The following is a 20,217-nucleotide window of genomic DNA, read 5'->3' on the forward strand; positions in this document are numbered from 1 at the left end:
CAAGAAAAAATTACAAGGCATACCAAAAGGCAAAAAACACAACTGGAATAGACAGAGAAAGCATCAGAACCAGCCCTAACAGGGATGTTGGAATTAGCAGATTGGGAATTTAAAACAGCTGTGATTAATATGCTACGAGTTCTAATGGATAAAATAGACAGCAGGCAAGAACAGATGGGCAACTTAAGCAGAGAGACAGACATCCTAAGACAGAACCAAAAAGAAATGCTTGAGATCAAAAACACTGTAACAGAAATGAAGAATGCCTTTCATGGGCTTATTAGTAGACAGGACACAGGTGAGGAGGGAAGCTCTGAGCTAGAGGATATATCAATAGAATCCTCAAAAACGGAAAAGCAAAGAGAAAAAAGGCTGAAAAAGAAACAGGATCCAAAAATTGTGGGACAACCGCCAAATGTGTAACATACGCGTAGTGAGAATACAGGAGAAGAAAGAGAGAAAGGAACAGAAGAAATCATTGAAATGATAATATCTGAGAATTTCCCCAAATTAAGTCAGACCCTAACCCACAGATCCAGGAAGCACAGAGTACACCAAGCACAATAAATGCCCCATAAAAGTACACTAGGCATATCATTTTCAAACTACAGAACATCAAAGATAAAGAAAATTCTGAAAGAGAGAATGATGTCAGCATCATGGCAGAGTGAACTGTTCCCATAGCCTCTCCTCCCTAAGATACAACCAGAAGAACATTCACTAGGCAACAGAGGACACCCACACAGTACAATAGGACATCTGAGAGATCTACACAGCCTTATGCCTGAAGGTTGGGGATGCTGGGTCCTTAGGAAGCAGCAGAAAAGATAAGCAGATCTGCACCCTCCCCAGTGTCAGTGATATGCAGTGAGGGACCTCATGCAGCGGCTGGCATGTGACTCTGGAAGGAGGCAGGGGAGCAGGCAGGCCTCCACAGGAACACTTTTGCTTTTGGAGTTGCATCTCAGCTTGTGGAACAGTCCACACTGAGGCAGGTAGGCCACCGCGTAGGCACTGCCACAAGCCCAGTGGCCCAGGTGGGCCACCAGTGAGTGCAGACTAGGTGTACATGTGCACAAAAGAAAGTGCCCCTCCTCCCCCGCCTGGTGCACCAGCTCGGCTGGTCAGTCAGGGCAGTGGACCCATACCAGAGCACCTGCACCTGCGTTTAGGACCTGCCAGGCAGTGGCAGCCAACAAACATACATGAGCCTTACTGGCATAACTTGCACTGGACATGGCAGGTTCAGAAAACATAGCTCCTACCCCTCTTCCCCCATGGTGGCAGGTGGTAGCTGACCAGACACTACCACTATGTGCTGGCAAAAGTCCACTTCATCAAATAACATGAAGAAACACAGTAACACTCCAGATCAGAAGGAAAATGACAAGACAGAAACCAATCCTGAAGAAGTAGAAATTTACAATCTAAATGACAGATAATTTAAAATAGTTACCACAAAGAAACTCAGCAAGTTACAAGAACACTCAGAAAGAGAGTTCAGTGAACTCAGGAATAAAATTAATTGGCATGGGGATTTATTCACAAAAGAGATTGAAACTAAAAAAAACCCAAACAGAAATGCTGGAGATGAAAAACACAGTGAATGAGATAATAAGCAATCTAGAATCCTTCAAAAACAGAGCTGACATTATGGAGGACGGAATTAGGAATTTAGAGGACAGAAATATAGAATTGCTTCAGGGAGCAGAGGAGAGAGAACTAACACTAAAAAAAAAAAAAAGATTTTCCAAGAAATATCTGACTCAATTAGGAAATGCAACATAAAGATTATAGGTATTCCAGAGGGAGAAAGGAGGAGAGAGCTTGTACAAAGAAATAATAGCTGAGAACTTCCCAAACCTGGGCAAGAAACTGGAATTACAGGTAAAGGAAACTAATGGAATTCCTAATTATATCAATGCAAAAAGAGCTTCTCCAAGGCATATATTAGTAAAACTGGTAAAAGTCAATGACAGAGAAAAAATATTCGGGGCAGCATGGCAGAAGAGAATAATCTACAAAGTTGGAACCCCTATCAGGCTTTCAGTGGACTTCTCAGCAGAAACTTTACAGGCCAGGATACCATGGAATGATATAGTCAAAGTACTGAAAGACAAAAACTTTCAGATATGATGGAGAAATAAAAACTTTCCCAGATGAAGAAAAGCTGAGGGAGTTCATTGCCACAAGACCCCTCCTACAAGAGATGATTAAGCATGCCTTCATACCTGAAACTGAAAGGAAAAGTTTTACAAAGCCTTGAGCAAGGAGATAAATAGACAGACAAAGTCAGAAAATTGCAGTTCTCTATCAGAACAGGTTAGCTTGATTATAACATTAAAGGTAAAGGGAAAGAAAGCATCAAAAATAACTATAAACAATTTATTTTATTCTATTCTATCTTTTTTTGGAAGATTAGCCCTGAGCTAACATCTGCTGCCAATCCTCCTCTTTTTGCTGAGGAAGACTGGCCCTGAGCTAACATCCATGCCCATCTTCCTCTACTTTATATGTGGGATGCCTACCACAGCATGGCTTGCCAAGTGGTGCCATGTCTGCACCCAGGATCCAAACTGGTGAACCCTGGGCCGCCGAAGCGGAGTGTGTGAACTTAACCACTGTGCCACTGGGCCAGCCCTAAACAGTTTATTTTAATCACACACTCACAACACAAAATGGAATAATTTGTGACAACAATGACTTACTTAGACTGGGAAGAGGGAAGAGATGGAACCTGGTTAGGCTAATGGTCATAAGAGGCTATCAGAAAATGGACTGTCTCATCTATGAAACCTCATGGTAACCACTAAACAAAAAATCAGAACAGAGACACAAATGATAAAGAGAAAACTGAGAAAACAATCATAGGAAATCACCAAATTGAAATGGCAGTCACAAATACACAGGAAGAGAAACAAGGGGAATATAGAGCAACCAGAAAATAAGAGATAAAATGGCAGTATTAAGCCCTCATATATCAATAATCACTCTAAATATAAGTGGAATGAATTCTCCAATCAAAAGACACAGAGTGGCAGGATGGATTACAAAACAAGACCCAACAATATGCTGTCTCCAGGAAACACATCTCGGCTCTAAAGACAAACACAGGCTTAGAGTGAAGGGATGGAAGATGAGACTCCCAGCAAAGGGCAAACAAAAGAAAGCAGGTGTTGCCATACTTTTATCAGAGAAGGCAGACTTCAGGATAAAAAAGACAATGCAAGACAGAGGGGCAGTATATAATGATAAAGGGACAGTCCACTCAGAGGACATAACACTTTTGAATATATATGCACCTAACACAGGAGCACCAAAGTACGTAAAGCAACTAATAATGGACCTAAAGGGAGAAATGAGCAGCAACACCATAATAATAGGGGACGTCAACACCCCACTTATATGAATGGATAGATCATCCAGACCGAAGGGCAACAAGGAAATAATGGAATGAAACGAAGAAGTAGACCAGATGGACTTAATCTATATAGAAGATTTCATCCAAAAACAGCAGAACACACATTCTTCTCAAGTGCACACAGAACATTCTGAAAGATAAACAATATGTTGGGAAACAAGGCAAGCCTTGATAAATTTAAGAAGATTGAAATCATATCAAGCATCTTTTCTGACCATAATGCTATGAAACTGGAAATCAACTACAAGAAAAAGGCTGGGAAAGTGACAGATATCTGGAGAATAAACAACACACTACTAACAAACCATTGGATCAATGAAGAAATCAAAGGAGAAATAAAAAAAATATCTGGATACAAATGAAAATACATCATACCAACTCTTACGGGATGCAGCAAAAGTGATTCTAAGAGAGAAATTCATAGCAATGCAGGCCCACCTCAACAAACAAGAAAAATCTCAAGCAATCTTAAACTATACCTAACAGAACTAGAAAAAGAAGAACAAAGCCCAAAGTCAGCAGAAGGCAGGAAGTAATAAAAATTAGAGCAGAAATAAGTGAAAAATTAAAAAACAGTAGAAAGGATCAGTGAAACTAAGGGCTGGTTCTTTGAGAAGAAAAACAAAATCGACAAACTCTTAGCCAGACTCACTAAGAGAAAGAGAGAAGGCTCAAAGAAAATTAGAAATGAAAGAGGAGAAATTACAACAGATACCACAGAAATACAAAGGAGTATAAGAGAATACTATGAAAAACTATATGCCACCAATTTGGGTAACCTAGAAGAAATGGATAAATTCTTAGACCCCTATAACCTCCCAAAACTGAATCACTAAGAAATAGAGAATCTGCATAGACCAATCACAAGTAAAGAGATTGAAACAGTAATCAAAAACTTCCCCCAAAACAAAAGTCCAGGATCAGATGGCTTCTCTCGAGAATTCTACCATTCAAAGAAAATTGAATACCTATCCTTCTCAAACTATGCCAAAAAATTGAAGACAGAACACTTGCTAACTCACTCTTTGAGGCCAATATCACCCTGATCCCAAAACCAGACAAGGACAACACAAAGAAGGAAAATTACAGGCCAATATCAGTGTTGAACATAGATAGAAAAATCCTCAACAAAGTATTGGCAAACCAAATACAGCAAAACATTAAAAAGATGATACACCATGATCAAGTGGGATTTATACCAGGGACACAGGGATGTTTCAGCATCTGTAAATCAATCAGTGTGATACACCATGTTAACAAAATGAGAAATAAAAGCCACATGATCATCTCAATAGATGCAGAGAAAGCATTTGACAAGATCCAACATCCATTTATGATAACAACTCAATAAAATGGGTATAGAAGGAAAGTACCTCAACATAATAAAGACCTTATATGACAAACCCACAGCCAACATCATACTCAACAGTGAAAAACTGAAAGCCATCCCTCTAAGAATAGGAACAAGACATGGGTGCCCACTCTCACCACTCTTATTCAACATAGTACTGGAGGTTTGGGCCAGAGCAAGTAGGCAAGAAAAAGAAATAAAAGGTATTAAAACTGGAAAGAAAGAAGTGACTCTTGCTATTTGCAGATGACATGATTCTCTATATAGAAATCCCTAGAGAATCCATCAGAAAACTTGGAAATAACAACTACAGCAAAGTTGCAGGGTACAAAATCAACTTACAGAAATCAGTTGCATTTCTGTATTCTAATAAAGAACTAGCAGAAAGAGAACTCATGAATACAATCCTATTTACAATTGCAACAAAAAGAATAAAATATCCAGGAATAAATTAAACCAAGAAGATGAAGGACCTATATCCTGAAAACTATAAGATGTTATTGAAAGAAATCAAAGATGACATAAAGAAATGGAAATGGGTGTACATGGGTTGGAAGAATAAACATACTTAAAATGACCATATTACCTAAAGCAATCTGCAGATTCAGTACAATCCCAATCAGAATCCCAGTGACGTTCTTCATGGAACTAGAACAAAAAATTCTAAAATTTATATGGAACAACAAAAGACCCTGAATAAGTAAAGCAGTCTTGAGTAAAAAGAACAAAGCGGGAGGTGTCACAATCCCTGACTTCAAAATATACTACAAAGCTATAGTAATCAAAACAGCTTGGTACCTGCACAAAAACACACTCATGTCAATGGAACAGAACTGAAAGCCCAGAAATAAAACTACACATCTCTAGACAGCTAATCTGCAGTAAAGGAGCCAAGAACACACAATAGAGAAAGGAAAGTCTCTTCAATAAATGATGTTGAGATAACTGGATAGCCACATGCAAAAGAATGAAAGTAGACCATTATCTTTCAGTATGCACAAAAAGTTATCTCAAAATGCATTAAAGATGTGAATGTAAGACCTGAAACCATAAAACTCCTAGAAGAAAATAGAGGCAGTACACTATTTGACATCAGTCTCAGCAGCATCTTATCAAATACCATGTCTACTCAGGCATGGAAAGCAAAAGAAAAAATAAACAAATGGAACTACGTCAGTCTAAAGAGCTTCTGCAAGGCAAAGGAGCCATGACCAAAATAAAAAGACAACCCACCATCTGGGAGGAAATATTTACAACCACATATCTGACAAGAGGTTAATCTCCAGTATATGTAAAGAACTCATACAACTCAACAACAGGAAAACAAGCAACCTGATCAAAAAATAGGCAGAGGGTATGAACAGACATTTCTCCAAAGAAGATACACAGATGGCTAACAGGCACATGAAAAATGTTCAACATCATTAATTAGGGAAATGCAAATCAAAACTACAATGAGATATCACCTTACACCTGTCAGAATGAGTATAATTACCAAGACAAAAAAGAACAAGTCTTGGAGAGCATATGGAGAGAATGGCACCCTCATCCACTGCTGGTGGGAATGCAAACTGGTTCAGCCACTATGGAAAACAGTATGAAGATTTCTCAAAACATTAAAAATAGATATACCATATGACCCAGCTATCCCATTACTGGGTATCTATCCAAAGGACTTGAAATCAACAATTCAAAGAGACTTACGCACCCCTATGTTCACTGCAGCATTATTTACAATAGCCAGGACGTGGAAGCAACCTAAGTGCCCATCTACTGATGAATGGGTAAAGAAGATGTGGTATATATGTACAACGGAATACTACTCAGTCATAAAAAAAAGACAAAATCGTCCTTTTTGCAACAGTATGGGTGGACCTTGAGGGTATTATGTTAAGCGAAATAAGCCAGACTGAGAAAGACAAACACTGCAAGATTTCACTCACATGTGGAAGATAATCAAACACATGGACAAAGAGAACTATTTAGTGTCTACCAGAGGGGAAGGGGGTTGGGGGTTGGGTAAAAGGAGTAAAGGGGCCTGTATATATGGTGACGGCTAAAAATTAGACTATTGGTTGTGAGCATGATGCAGTCTATCCAGAATACTGATAAGTAATAGTGTACACCTGAAATTTCACAATGTTATAAACCATTATGATCTCAATAAAATACTTTAAAAAAGAAGAAAAAATCCTGAAAGAAACCAGGGGGAAAAAACACCTTACCTATAGAGGATAAAGATAAGAATTACATTCGACTTCTCAGACACCATGCAGGCAAGAAGAGAGTGGAGTGAAATGTTGAAAGTTTTGAGAGGAAAGAAACACCAACCTAGAATTCTAAGTTCTGTGAGATTATCTGTCAAAAGTGAAGGAGGAGATGAAGGCTTTCTCAGACAAACCAAAGTTGAGAGAATTTGTTAGGAATGTTAAATTTCTTTAGAGAGAAAGAAAATAATATAAGCCTGAAACTTGATTTTACATAAACAACAGAAGAGCATTGAAGAAGGAAATAGTGAAGGTAAAATAAAAACGTGTTTTTCTTATTCTCAGTTGATCTAGCAGATAATAGTTCAAAATAATCATACCAATGATGTATTCACTTATGTATAAGTATATATCTTATGTGTGTGTGTGTATATATGTATATATATGCACGTGTATATGTGTAAGTGAAATGAATGACAGCAATGATATAAGGGATGGGAGGGTGGAATTAAGATTATTTTGTTATCATAAGGTACTAGCACTTCCTGTGAAGTTTTTAATGTTATTTCAAAGTGGTCTTGGATTAGCTGTAAATGTATATTGCAAACTATAGAACAACTACTTAAAAAAGTAATAAAGAAGTATAGCTGATATGCTAACAAGGGTGAGAAAATGGAATCATATGAAATGCTCATTTAAAACCACAAAAAGTAGAAAAAGAGTGAAAGACAAAAGTAGGAACAAATAACAATGGCAACAAAGAAAATAGTAATGAATATGGTAGATACTAATCCAGTAATGTCAATAATCACTTCAAATGCCACTGGTCTAAATGCACCAATTAAAAGATTGTCAGAGTGTATTAAAAATAAATGCATGGTGGGGCCAGCCCAGTGGCGCAGCAGTTAAGTGCGCACGTTCAGCTTTGGTGGCCTGGGGTTCACTGGTTCAGATCCCAGGTGTGGACCTACTCACCGCTGTGGCAGGCGTCCCACATAACATAGAGGAAGATGAGCACAGATGTTAGCTCAGGGCTAATCTTCCTTAAAAATAAAATACATAAATAAATTCATGGAGGAAAATATGCAATGCTAACACATCAAAAGAAAGCAAGAGTAGCAGACAGCGGACTTAAAAGCAAGGCAAGTTATCAGGGATAAAGGTGTTACATAATGATAAAAGGGGTCAGTTCTCCAAGAAGACATAACAATCCTTACTGTGTATATGCCAAATAGTGGAGCATCAAACTACGTGAGGCTAAAACTAATCAAACTGCAGAGAGAAATAGATGAACCCACTATCATAGTTGGAGACTTCAACCACCCTTCTATTAGAAAAGGACATATAGGGCAGGCAGAAAATCAGTAAGGACATAGTTGAACTCAAAAACACCATCTATCAACCAGAAATAATGGACGTCCATAGACTGTTTCATCCAACAATAGAAGAATTCACATTATTCTCAGGCCCACATGTAGGATTCACCAAGATAGACCACATTATGGGCCATAAAACGCATCTTCACAGATTTAAAAGAATAGAAATCATACAATGTCTACTCTCAGAACACAGTGGAATTAAACTAGAAATCAATGACAGAAAGATCACTGGAGAATTCCAAAATATGTGGAGATTAAAAACACACTTCTAAGTAACACATGGATCAAAGAAGAAACGCAAGAGAATTTTAAAAATATTTTGAACTAAATGAAAATAAAGACACAACAAAATCTGTTGGATTCGGTGAAAGCACATAAAAGGGAAATTTATAGCATTGAATGCATACATGTGAAAAGAAGAAAGATAAAAAACCAATTACCTGGATGGACCTTGAGGGCATAATACTAAGTGAAATAAGTCAGAGAAAGACAAATACCTTATGATTTCATATATATGTAGAATCTAAAAAAATAACTAAACCAAAAATGAACTCGTAGATACAGAGAACAGATTGGTGGTTGCCAGAGGTGGGGTAGGGGGCATGGGTGAAATGAGTGAAGCAAGTCAAAAGGTGTAAACTTCCAGTTATAAAATAATTAAGTCATGGGATGTAATATACATTATGGTGACTATAGTTAATAATACTGTATCATATATTTGAAAGTTGCTAAGAGAGTAGATCTTAAAAGTTCTCATCACAGGGGAAGAAAATTATAACTGTGTAGTGATGGATGTTAACTAGACTTACTGTGGTAATCATTTCACAATATATACAAATATCAAACTGTTATGTCATACACCTGAAACATAATATGTCAATTATATTTTAAAGAATTTTATTTTTTATTTTTCCTTCTCCCCAAAGCCCCCCCAGTACATAGTTGTATATTTTAGTTGTGGGTCCTTCTAGTTGTGGCATGTGGGACGCTGCCTCAGCTTGGCCTGATGAGTGGTGCTAGGTCTGCGCCCAGGATCCAAACCGGGGAAACCCTGGGCCGCTGAAGTGGAGCACACGAACTTAAACACTCAGCCATGGGGCCGGCCTCTATGTCAATTATATTTTAATCTAAAAAATCAATAACTTGGGACCAGCTTGGTGGTGCAGCAGTTAAGTTTGCATACTCTGCTTTGGCAGCTTGGGCTTCGCTGGTTTGGATCCCGGGTGCAGACATAGACACCACTTGTCAAGCCATACTGTAGCAGGCGTCTCCACATATAAAGTGGAGGAAGATGGGCACGGATGTTAGCTCAGGGCCAATCTTCCTCAGCAAAAAAGAGGAGGATTGGCAGTAGATGTTAGCTCAGGGCTAATCTTCCTCAAAACAAAAAAAACTTCTTTTTTAAATCAATAACTTAATCTCCCGCTTTAGGAAACTAGAAAAGGAAGAGCAAATTAAATCCAAAATAAATAGAATAAAAGAAATAATTAGAGCATAAATCAATGAAATTGAAAACCAGAAACCAATAGAGAAAAATTAATTAAACCAAAAGCTGGTTCTTTGAAAGATCAATAAAATTGATAGGTCTCTACCCGGGCTAACTAAGGAAAAATAGAACACAAATTACTAACATTGGAAATGAAAGAGGGGAAATCATACAGATCCTTTGAACATTAAAAAGATAATAAAATAATACTGTGAACAACTCTATGCCCCAAAATTTGGTAACCTAGATGAAATGGACCAATTCCTTAAAAGACACAATTTGCCAAAACTCACAAAAAGAAATAGACAATCTGAATAGGCCTATATGTAACAAAGAAATTGAATCGATAATTACCTCCCAAAACAGAAAGCACTAGGCCCACAAGGGTTCACTGGTGAATTCTACCAAACATTTAAGGAAAAAAATTGTACCAATTCTCTACAGTCTCATAGGGTAGAGGCACAGGGAATGTATTCTGACTCATCCTATGAGGCCTGCATTACCCCAATACCAAAACCAGACAAAGACATTACAAAAAAATAAAACTGTAGACTAATATCTCTCAGAAAGATAGATGTAAAAATCCTCAACAAAATATTAGCAGATTGAATCCAACAGTGTATGAAAAGAATTACACACTACAACCAGGTGGGACATATCACAGGTCTGCAAGACTAGTTCAGTGTTCAAAAATCATTTAACATAATCTATCACATCAACAGGCTAAAGGAAAAATCACATGATCATATCAATAGATACAGAAAAAGCATGTGACAAAATCCAACACCTATTTGTGATAAGAACTCTCAGTAAACTAGGAATAGAAGAAAACTTCCTCAACTTGATACAGAATATCTACAAAAATCCCACAGCTCACATCGTAGTTAATGGTGAAAAACTCGAAGCTTTTCTATTAAGATCAGATATAAGGCAAGGACTCCTTTTCAACATTGTACTGGAGGTCCTAACTAATACACTAAGATAAGAAAAGGAAATAAAAGGTATAGATTGGGAAGAAAGAAAGAAGTCTGTCTTTGTTCACAGTTAGCATGATCATCTATTTAGAAAATCCAAAATATTTGACAAAACTGGAACTGATAAGTAGTTATAGCAAGGTTACAGGATATAAGGTTAATATACAAAAGTCAATCACTTTGCTATATACCAGCACTGAACAAGTGGAATTTGAAATTAAAAACACAATGCCATTTACATCAGCACCCCACAAAATTAAATACTTAGATATAAATTAAATAAAATATGTACAAGATCTATATGAAGAAAAATACAAAACACTGATGAAAGAAATCAAAGAACAAGTAAATGGAGAAATATTCTGTGTTCACGGATAGGAAGATTCAATATTGTCAAATGTCAGTTTTTCTCAAAGTGATTTATAGATTTAATGCAGTCCTAATCAAGATCTTAGCAAGTTATTTTGTGGATATCGACAAACTGATGCTAAAGTTTAGGGGTAGAGGCAATAAACCCAGAATAGCCAACACAGTATTGAAGGAAAAGAATAAAGTTGGAGGAGCGACACTACCTGACTTCAAGATTTACTATAAAGCTGTGGTAATCAAGACAGTATGTTATTGGCAAAAGAACAGACAAATAGATCAATGGAACAGAATAGAAACCCATGTAAATATAGTCAACTGATCTTTGACAAAGAAGCAAAGGCAATACAGTAGGGCAAAGATGGTTTTTCCAACAAATGGTGGTGGAGCAACTGATCCATGTGCAAAAAAAATGAATCTAATTGCAGACTTTATACCTTTCGCAAAAATTAATTCAAAATGGATCACAAGCTTAAATGTAAAATGCAAAACTATGAAAATCCTAGAAGATAGCGTAAAGGAAAACGTAGGTGATCTTGGATTTGGCAATGACTTTTTAAGATACACCACCAAAGGCATGATCCATGAAAGAAATAATTGGTAAGCTAGACTTTGTTAAAATTTAAAACTTCTGCTCTGTGAAAAATAATGTAAAAAAAAAGAGAAGACAAGCCACTGACTGGGAGGAAATATTTGCAAAAGACACATCTGATAAAGGACTCTTACCCAAAATATACAAAGAATTCTTAAAACTCAACAATAAGAAAACAACCTTATGGGCTAAAAACCTTAACAGATACCTCACCAAAGAAAATGCACAGATGGCAAATAAGCATATGCAAAGATACTCCACATCATATGTCATCAAGGAAATGCAAATTAAAACCAACAATGAGATATCACTGTTCACCTATTAGAATACCAAAATCCAGAACACTGACAGCACCAAATGCTGGCGAGGATGTGAAGCAACAGAAACTCTCATTCATTGCTGGTGGGATTGCAAAATGGTATGGCCACTTTGAAAGACAATTTGGTAGTTTCTTACTAAACTAAATATACTCTTACCGTACAATCCAGCAATCACCCTCCTCGCTATTTCTCCAAAGGAGTTAAAAACATATATCCACACAAAAACCTGCACACAGTTGTTTATAAGAACTTTATCCATAGTTGCCAAAACTTTGAATCAACCAAGATGTCCTTCAGTAGTTGGATGGATAAACTGTGGTCCATCCAGACAATGGAGTATTATTCAGCACTAAAAAGGAATGAGTTATCAAGCTGAGAAAAAACATGGAGGAAACTTAAAAACATATTATTAAGTGAAAGAAGTCAATCTGAAAAGGCTACTGTATGATTCTAACTATATGACATTCTGGAAAATTATGGAGACAGTGAAAATGTCAGTGGTTGCCACGGATTGGGGGATGGAGGGAAGGCTGAATAGGCAGAGCACAGAGGATTTTTAGGGCAGTGAAAATACCCTGTATGGTATCATAATGATGGATATATGTCATTATGCATTTGTCCAAACCTGTAGACTGTACACCACCAAGAGTGAACCATAATTAAACTATGGACTTTGGGTTGTTATGATGTGTCAGTGTTGTTCATCAATTGTAACAAATATATCACTCTGTTGATAAATGTTGACAATGGAGGAGGCTTTGCATGTGTGGGGGTAGAGAATGTATGGAATTCTCTGTACCTTGACTTCAGTTTTGCCCTAAAGCTTAAACTGCTCTAAAATAAATAAATCGTCTTAATTTAAAAAGTAGAACACAGCAGGGGCTGGCCCCGTGGCTGAGTGGTTAAGTTCGCGTGCTCCGCTGCAGGCGGCCCAGTGTTTCGTGGGTTCGAATCCTGGGCGCGGACATGGCACTGCTCGTCAGACCACGCTGAGGCAGCATCCCACATGCCACAACTAGAGGAACCCACAACGAAGAATTCACAACTATGTACCGGGGGGCTTTGGGGAGAAAAAGGAAAAAAAAAAAAAAAAAAGTAGAATACAGCAAAAGATAGAAGAAAAAACTCAACCTTTTGGAAAATAAATCTGTAAGCCCACATGTTTTCACTGATAAATTTTATCAGACACTTAAAAAAGAAATAACACCAATTTTATATAGTCTCTCCCATATGTGTTTGTTTACTTATTTATTTATTTTATTTTATTTGTTTATTTTGGAAGATTCAATCTGAGCTCACATCCATTGGCAATCCTTCTCTTTTTTTACTTGAGGAAGATTATCCCTGAGCAAACATTTGTGCCAGTCTCGCTCCATTTTTTGTATGTGAGATGCTTCTACAGCATGGCAAATGAGTGGAGTAGGTCCACATCTGAGATCTGAACCCGCAAATCTGGGCCACCGAAGCAGTGCACATGGATCTTTAATCACTTGGCCACAGAGCTTGCCCCCACCCCATATACTTTTTTAACTGTTTATTTTGAAATAATTTTAGTCACATAAGAAGTTGCAAAACTAGTATGTAGAATTCATTCAGTTTCCTGCAATAACATCTTACATAATCATAGTACATTATCAAACCATCTTCCATATATTCTTAATTACAAAGGACTATGTGATTATTGTGATAAAAAATTTAAAGAGTTCAAAAGTGTATTGGGGTCAGCCCAGTGGTGTAGTGGTTAAGTTTTCATGCTCCACTTTGGCGGCCCAGGGTTCGTGGGTTTGGATCACAGGCGTGGACCTACACACTGCTCATCAAGCCATGCTGTGGCAGCATCCCACATACAAAATAGAGGAGGATTGGCATGGATGTTAGCTCAAGCAAAAAGAGGAAGATTGGCAACAGATGTTAGCTCAGGGCCAATCTTCCTCATCCCACCCCCAAAGTAAAACAGGAAAAAAAAATGTGGGGGGCTGGCCCAGTGGCCAAGTGGTTAAAGTTATGCACACTCTGCTTTGGCAGCCTGGGTTTGCAGGTTCAGATCCCAGGTGTGGACCTACTCCACTCATCAGCCATGCTACAGAGGCATCCCACATACAAAATAGAGGAAGACCAGCACAGATGTTAGCTCAAAGCTAATCTTCCTCAAGCAAAAAAAGAGGAAGATTGGCAATAGATGTTAGCTCAGGGAAAATCTTCCTCACCAAAAAAAAAAAAAAAACCTAAAACAAAAACCCAAAAACGTATGAAGTAAAAAATGAAATCTATCTCTCTCACCCCACACTAAATAAATAAATCACTGTTAATTTGTTGGGCAGCCCTCCAGACGTTTTCTGCACACACAGAAATATACACACCTACATGCATATAAATATAGTTTTATTTATCTATTTTTACCAGAATTAGATCATTCTGTATATACATGGGTTTTCAGCTTAACTCTTTTTACTCAATAGGACATCCTGAATCCATGTAGATTATAAACGCCCCCAACCCACCTCCCAAATAACAGAGTATTTTTTTAGGACCAACAGTATTCTATAGTAATGATATATGGCAGTGTATTTACTTCTTTCTTCTTTTTTGATGGAAAATTATGTTGTCTCCCATTATTTGCTGTTATACGTAATGTATCCTGCCTATCCTTGTTCCTGTGATCTTAAGGAGTTGCTGAGTGTTTTTGAGAATAGGTTTTTAGAAATTATGTTGCTGAGTTAGGGACTTGGAGATGTTATTTGGGATTTTGCATCTGTAATCCCAAGTGACTTTGGTTGCGGCAGTGGAGGTCAACTACACATTGAACCCCCACCTAAAGGGCTAGTAAGAACTAGCCTGCTAGCTCACAGACCATTAGGGAAGCATGTTCCGAGGATGGGCTGTGGTGTTTTTCCAAATTCTCGCAGGTGCCTGGGTACTCGGCCAGGGGAGAGCTCCACCTTATCTGAGACTCCCTCTGGCTGTCAGGTGAGGGTTACCTGAGTTCTGTACAGTGGATTGGGGAGCCTGGTTCTGCTGTTTGTCTCGTTAGTGTTTAATGAGCTTGGGGTCAGAAAACTTGGATTCGAGTCCCTTTATTAGCTTATTAGTTTTGTATCTGGATTCTATTTTGAAATTCTACCTTGCTCTCTGTGCGGGTGGAAGCTTTGTTTTCAATGGTGTGTTGGGTTAGCCTCTAAGCTAGATACGTGAAAATATGGTAACTGATTACACATGAAAATGTGTAGCTGGTTATGTTCAATTGGTTCAGTAAAAAAAAGTGAGACAGCTTTTGGGATATCATGAACATCAGACAGGGAGTTAGCATGTTTCATTTCTGATTGCTCTTTTGGTACCTTCACCATATCAATGTTCATTTGAAATGGGAAGGTAAGAAGGAACTCTTTCTAGGAAATGAATACCTAATTTTTAAATATCCTGGAAAATCAAATGCTCTGCTTTTCAATAAGGGTTTATCAGTTTTAGTTTAGTGTAGCAATATTTAATTTTCATTTAAATTTGTCTCAATTATGTATTTTCGTATATCCCAGAGGAAACAATTTTTTTTTAGCAGATATTGCTTTAAAGAATACATGTGCTTTAAAGTTGTTCACAAGTTGAAGCTTAATAAATGAAACAAAAAATCATATCCTAGATCCGATTGGGTGTGTGAATGTCTAGAGAGTGGGTAAGATGAGGACGACACACCCCAAGGGCCACTGCAGTCAGCAGTGGATTAGGTATCCTCACTGCATCACGGATGGGTTGATCTTAAAAATTCAGTGCTTGGTGAAAAAAAATAGACGATAGCGTGAGATTTATAATGTAATGTTATTCAGGTAAAGTAAAAATACATGGACACAAAGCAGTATACATTCTGCAGAACATAGTCAAATTAAAAGTCACTAAATGCAATAGAATAGTGTCCTGTGGGGGTGGCGGGGAAATAAGGTGGGGACAGAGGGATAAATAAAGGAAAGGATAGATGAGACTGAATGAGAGAGGCTCTGTGGGGAGGGGCCTGACTGAACGAGCTGTTGTCAAAGTGGAAGCTCTGTGCAGAGGGCAGGGTGCTTGAGGCCACCAGCACTGTGTGGTAGCCTGGCCTGGACCCAAAGCAACTCATGCTTGGCTGGCAGGAGGACCCACTGCTTCCCTGACCTCAGACTCCTCTTCTCTAGGATGGCATATTAATGCCTACCCAGAGACTTTCTGTGAGGCTTAATTTAGATGTCAGGCATTCAAAGGTGTTGGCTGTTTCACACAACAAATGCTGCAGTCAAGTTTATCTAAAGGAAATACTTGGTGAAGCACTCAACAAGTGATAGCAGCCTGTATCTTCTGATTGCCAGCAGCTTGACCCTTTGCTTATTTGTTTGGGGTGAGGGAGAGGGGAGAGTGGGGAGGGGGTGAGGAGGGCTTGCAAAACACTGAAAGCTTTCTGTTGAACACGGTTCACCCAAGGAGCAAGCTACTAGTGGGAATTGTAATATGTATTTTCAGTCTAAATAAAGTCTCCAAAACACGACAGATCACTGTGAGCACTCGGAGCTCTGTCTAGAAACCAAATGATGTCCTTAGATGGAGAAGTATTTCCTTGAAGATACATTTCCTATCTTGTTCCTAGATGGTTTAATTAGTTTTTAGGCTGTTCTTTATGATAATTTATCAGGACACCTGTCCTTTTTCCTGAGTCTTTGCCCAGGGACACTGCATGGGCTGCTAGGGCTCTTTTTCTGTGGGTCCCTTACACAGTGGTTCCACAACTTGACCCTGCACAGGAATCATGTAGGGATCTTGGTGAAATGAAGATTCAGACTCTGTCAGTCTGGAGAATGGCCTCAGAGTCTGCATTTTTGCCAAGCTCCTCAGGGATGCTGATCACAGTTGTTAAACATTGAAGTGTTATTTCCATACAGTAAAATTACCCTTTCTGGTATGCAGTTCTGTAAGTTTTTAACAAATGCATACAATTCTAGAACACCACCACAATTAAAACATAGAACAGCTTCATTACCCCCCAGAATTCCCTTGTACCCCTTCATGGTCTGCCCTTCCCTCACTTCCATTTTGAAGGGACTCACTAGCCTTTGAGTCTGGCTTCTTTCACTTAGCAATAGGCATATCAGATCTATGCAAATTGTTGTTTAGATCAATAGTTTGTTCCTTTTTACTGGTGAATAGTATGCCACTGTATGGATGCATCATAGTTTGTTTATCCAGTCACCAGTTGAAGGACATTAGTCTTTCCAGTTTTTCCATTATGAATTAATTTTTAATTCAAAAATTTTGAAACATTAGAAGAAATTTAATTCTCTTTTTCCATTGTTGTTTTAGGTGACATCACTCAAAAAGGATATGAAAAGAAAAGGGCAAAGCTTCTTGCACGTTATATACCACTTATTCAAGGTAAGGTCAACACACTCAAGTGTTTTGTAACAATTATATTGTCTCATAAAACTTGATTAAAAATTGATTGTAGAGTTTAACATTTGTATGTTTCATATTTTATTAAGAAGGATTGGGCAAATGATGTGTCTAATATTAAATAATAAAATCCAAAGGCATAGTTTATAATTTAAAGCTCTGGTTTGGTATAGATCTCATTCCCAAATAGGATTTATTTTATTTTTGTCATTATAGAACATGATTATTTTTATAATTATTGTAAGGAACATTGCCTTACTTAGGTTAAGAACAAATATTGTAGAGATGTCAGTTCTTCCCTTCGTAGATTGATCTGTAGAGTCAGCACATTCATCATTTCAACAGATTTTTTTGTATGTGTGGACTTTAACCAGCTAATTCTAAAATTTATATGCAAGTTTAAAGGGCCAAGAGATTCAAAATATGCTGAAAAAAGAACGAGGATTTGGGGGCCAGCCCAGTGGTGCATTGGTTAAGTTCGCACGTTCCGCTTCTCAGAGGCCCAGGGTTTGCCAGTTCAGATCCCAGGTGCGGACATGGCACTGTTTGGCGGGCCATGCTGTGGTAGCCGTCCCATGTATAAAGTGGAGGAAGATGGGCACAGATGTTAGCTCAGGGCCAGTCTTCCTCAGCAAAAAGAAGAGAATTGGCAGTAGTTAGCTCCAGGCTAATCTTCCTCAAAAAAAAAAGAACGAGGATTTACCGTACCAGCATATGAAGAATTAACATCAAGCTATCATCATTAAGACATCATGGTTTTGGGGCAAGAGTAGACAGCTAGATTAGCAGAGGACATAGAGCCCAGACACAGATGCACACATGTGGAGACTGGGCTTAGTAGAGGCGACATTGCAGGTTATTGTGCTGGCATAGTTCCTTATCTGTATGTAAGACACACAACATTGGACCCAGAAACCAGTTCCAGGTGTATCAAAGGCCTAAATGTGAAAGGCAAAAACCAAAGCACCTTGAGAAGATCATAGAGGAAAACTATCACCATCTTGAGATAGGATTTAAGTCACTAAAGTACCAAGCTGCAACCATAAAGAAAAAGATTGGTAAACTAGACTACATTAAAATTAAGAATTCCTTTTTATCAGAAGTCACCATAAAGAGATTAAAGTGAATCCACACAATGGGACAAGATAACAGAGAACTGGAAAAGAACATAGAAAACAGCACCGTCCAAGAGAACTGCCTGTGATAATGGAGATGTTCTGTAGCTCCGTTGTTCAGTGTAGTAACCACTAACCACATATGGCTGTTGAGCACTTGAAATGTGGCTAGTGTGATGGAGAGACTGAATTTTTGATTTAATTTTAATTAATTTAAACTTAAATAGCCAGAAAGTTCTCCAACATGATAAAAGTCCAGCAGAAAAATGGGCTAAAGACTTGAATAAGTATTTCATAAGAGGAAATTCTGATAGCTAACAAGCAAACAAAAAGATGCTTAATCTCAGTAGTAATCAGAGAAATGCAAATTAAAGCTATAACCTACCTCGGGGTGTTGGAGAGGATTCAGACAGTGGGGAATGTGGACAGCTGGGGCAGTTGAAGAGGTGCAGAGGTGACAGCAGTTCTCTTTCAGGTGCTTGCACGCCCTTGAGAAATTCTGTACGTTTGCACCTTATACCTGCCCTGCGCACAGAAATGTTCATTATATCCCTCGACAGCCAAGATCTCAAACGTCCATCAGCAGAATCCATACAGTGGAAATTCATACAGTAGAAATCTTTACAGGGGAATCCGTATAGGGGAATCTGTCCAGAGGAATCCATACAGTGGAAATCTGTACAATGAAAATCCATACAGGGAGATCCAAACAGTGGAAACCTAAAGACCAACATGTGTCTGCAAGGACAAATCTCATAAACATCATGAGGCATGAAAGAAACAATTACAAATGAATATAGCCAAGATAAGTTTAAAAACATGCCAAACTGCACTGTTTAGAAACCCATATGTAGCCGGTAAAGAAAGACAAGGGGCTGGTTTTCACTGACGTCAGCACGCTGTCTCCTTGTGGGGTGAGATTGGAGGGGCCAGGGGGCTCCTAAGGCACTTGAGTGTTCAAGCTTAGTAGTGTCGTTGTTACCTTGATTCTTTTCTGTGTAGTAATTCGTAAACCATACACATGCTTTATACTGCTTGTATCGGTATGATATATTTTATAATAAATCAACAAAAAGAATATTAAGAAGACTCTTTATATACTGACATTCATTCATCCAAAATAAACCAAAAACAAACTGAGTAAAATTGGAATTGGAGGAAACTACTGAAACGTCTTGAAGCCCATTTGCCAAACATGAACAGCAACTGTCAACCATGCTCTGCAGCATTTCTCTTCCAAGGGTGACGAGACAGGTGTGTTCACTGTGCCTGCTCCTGCACCACTTAATTCTGGTGGCTGCTGCCAATGCAACGAGACGAGACGACGACGAAGGATGAGTAGTGAGACAAAAGACAGCCATCTTCACTTATGGAAGGCATTATTTTATACCTTGAAAGCTCAGGTGACGGCTTACTTACTATTAGAATTAGTAAGAGTTTTTGGTTTATAGAAGACAAATATGCAAGAAATATGCAAGCTTTTCTCTGGCAATATTTCTATTAATGAAAAAACTCTTATTCACGATGATAATAAACTGTCAAACGCTTATTAATACATTTAGCAAGAAAGCCACAGAACCTGCATTTGGATTATAAAATC

General features: G+C 38.2%; 1 protein-coding gene across 39 annotated transcripts in view; it reads left to right on the forward strand.

The window, feature by feature from the left end:
- DIP2A (disco interacting protein 2 homolog A) overlaps positions 1-20,217 on the forward strand; it is a 130,577-nt gene that overhangs the window by 18,687 nt on the left and 91,673 nt on the right. For all 39 annotated transcript variants that reach the window (XR_011432991.1, XR_011432990.1, XR_011432989.1 and 36 more), the window contains one exon: positions 17,413-17,484. Coding sequence is in view for 22 of the 39 variants with exons in the window: in XM_023630358.2 (XP_023486126.1) it covers positions 17,413-17,484 (72 nt within the window). In the remaining 17 variants the exon portion in view is untranslated. The remainder of the gene's footprint in view (positions 1-17,412; positions 17,485-20,217) is intronic.

This window comes from Equus caballus, chromosome 26 (assembly GCF_041296265.1).
Source record: "Equus caballus isolate H_3958 breed thoroughbred chromosome 26, TB-T2T, whole genome shotgun sequence".
NCBI classification, from domain to species: Eukaryota; Metazoa; Chordata; class Mammalia; order Perissodactyla; family Equidae; genus Equus; species Equus caballus.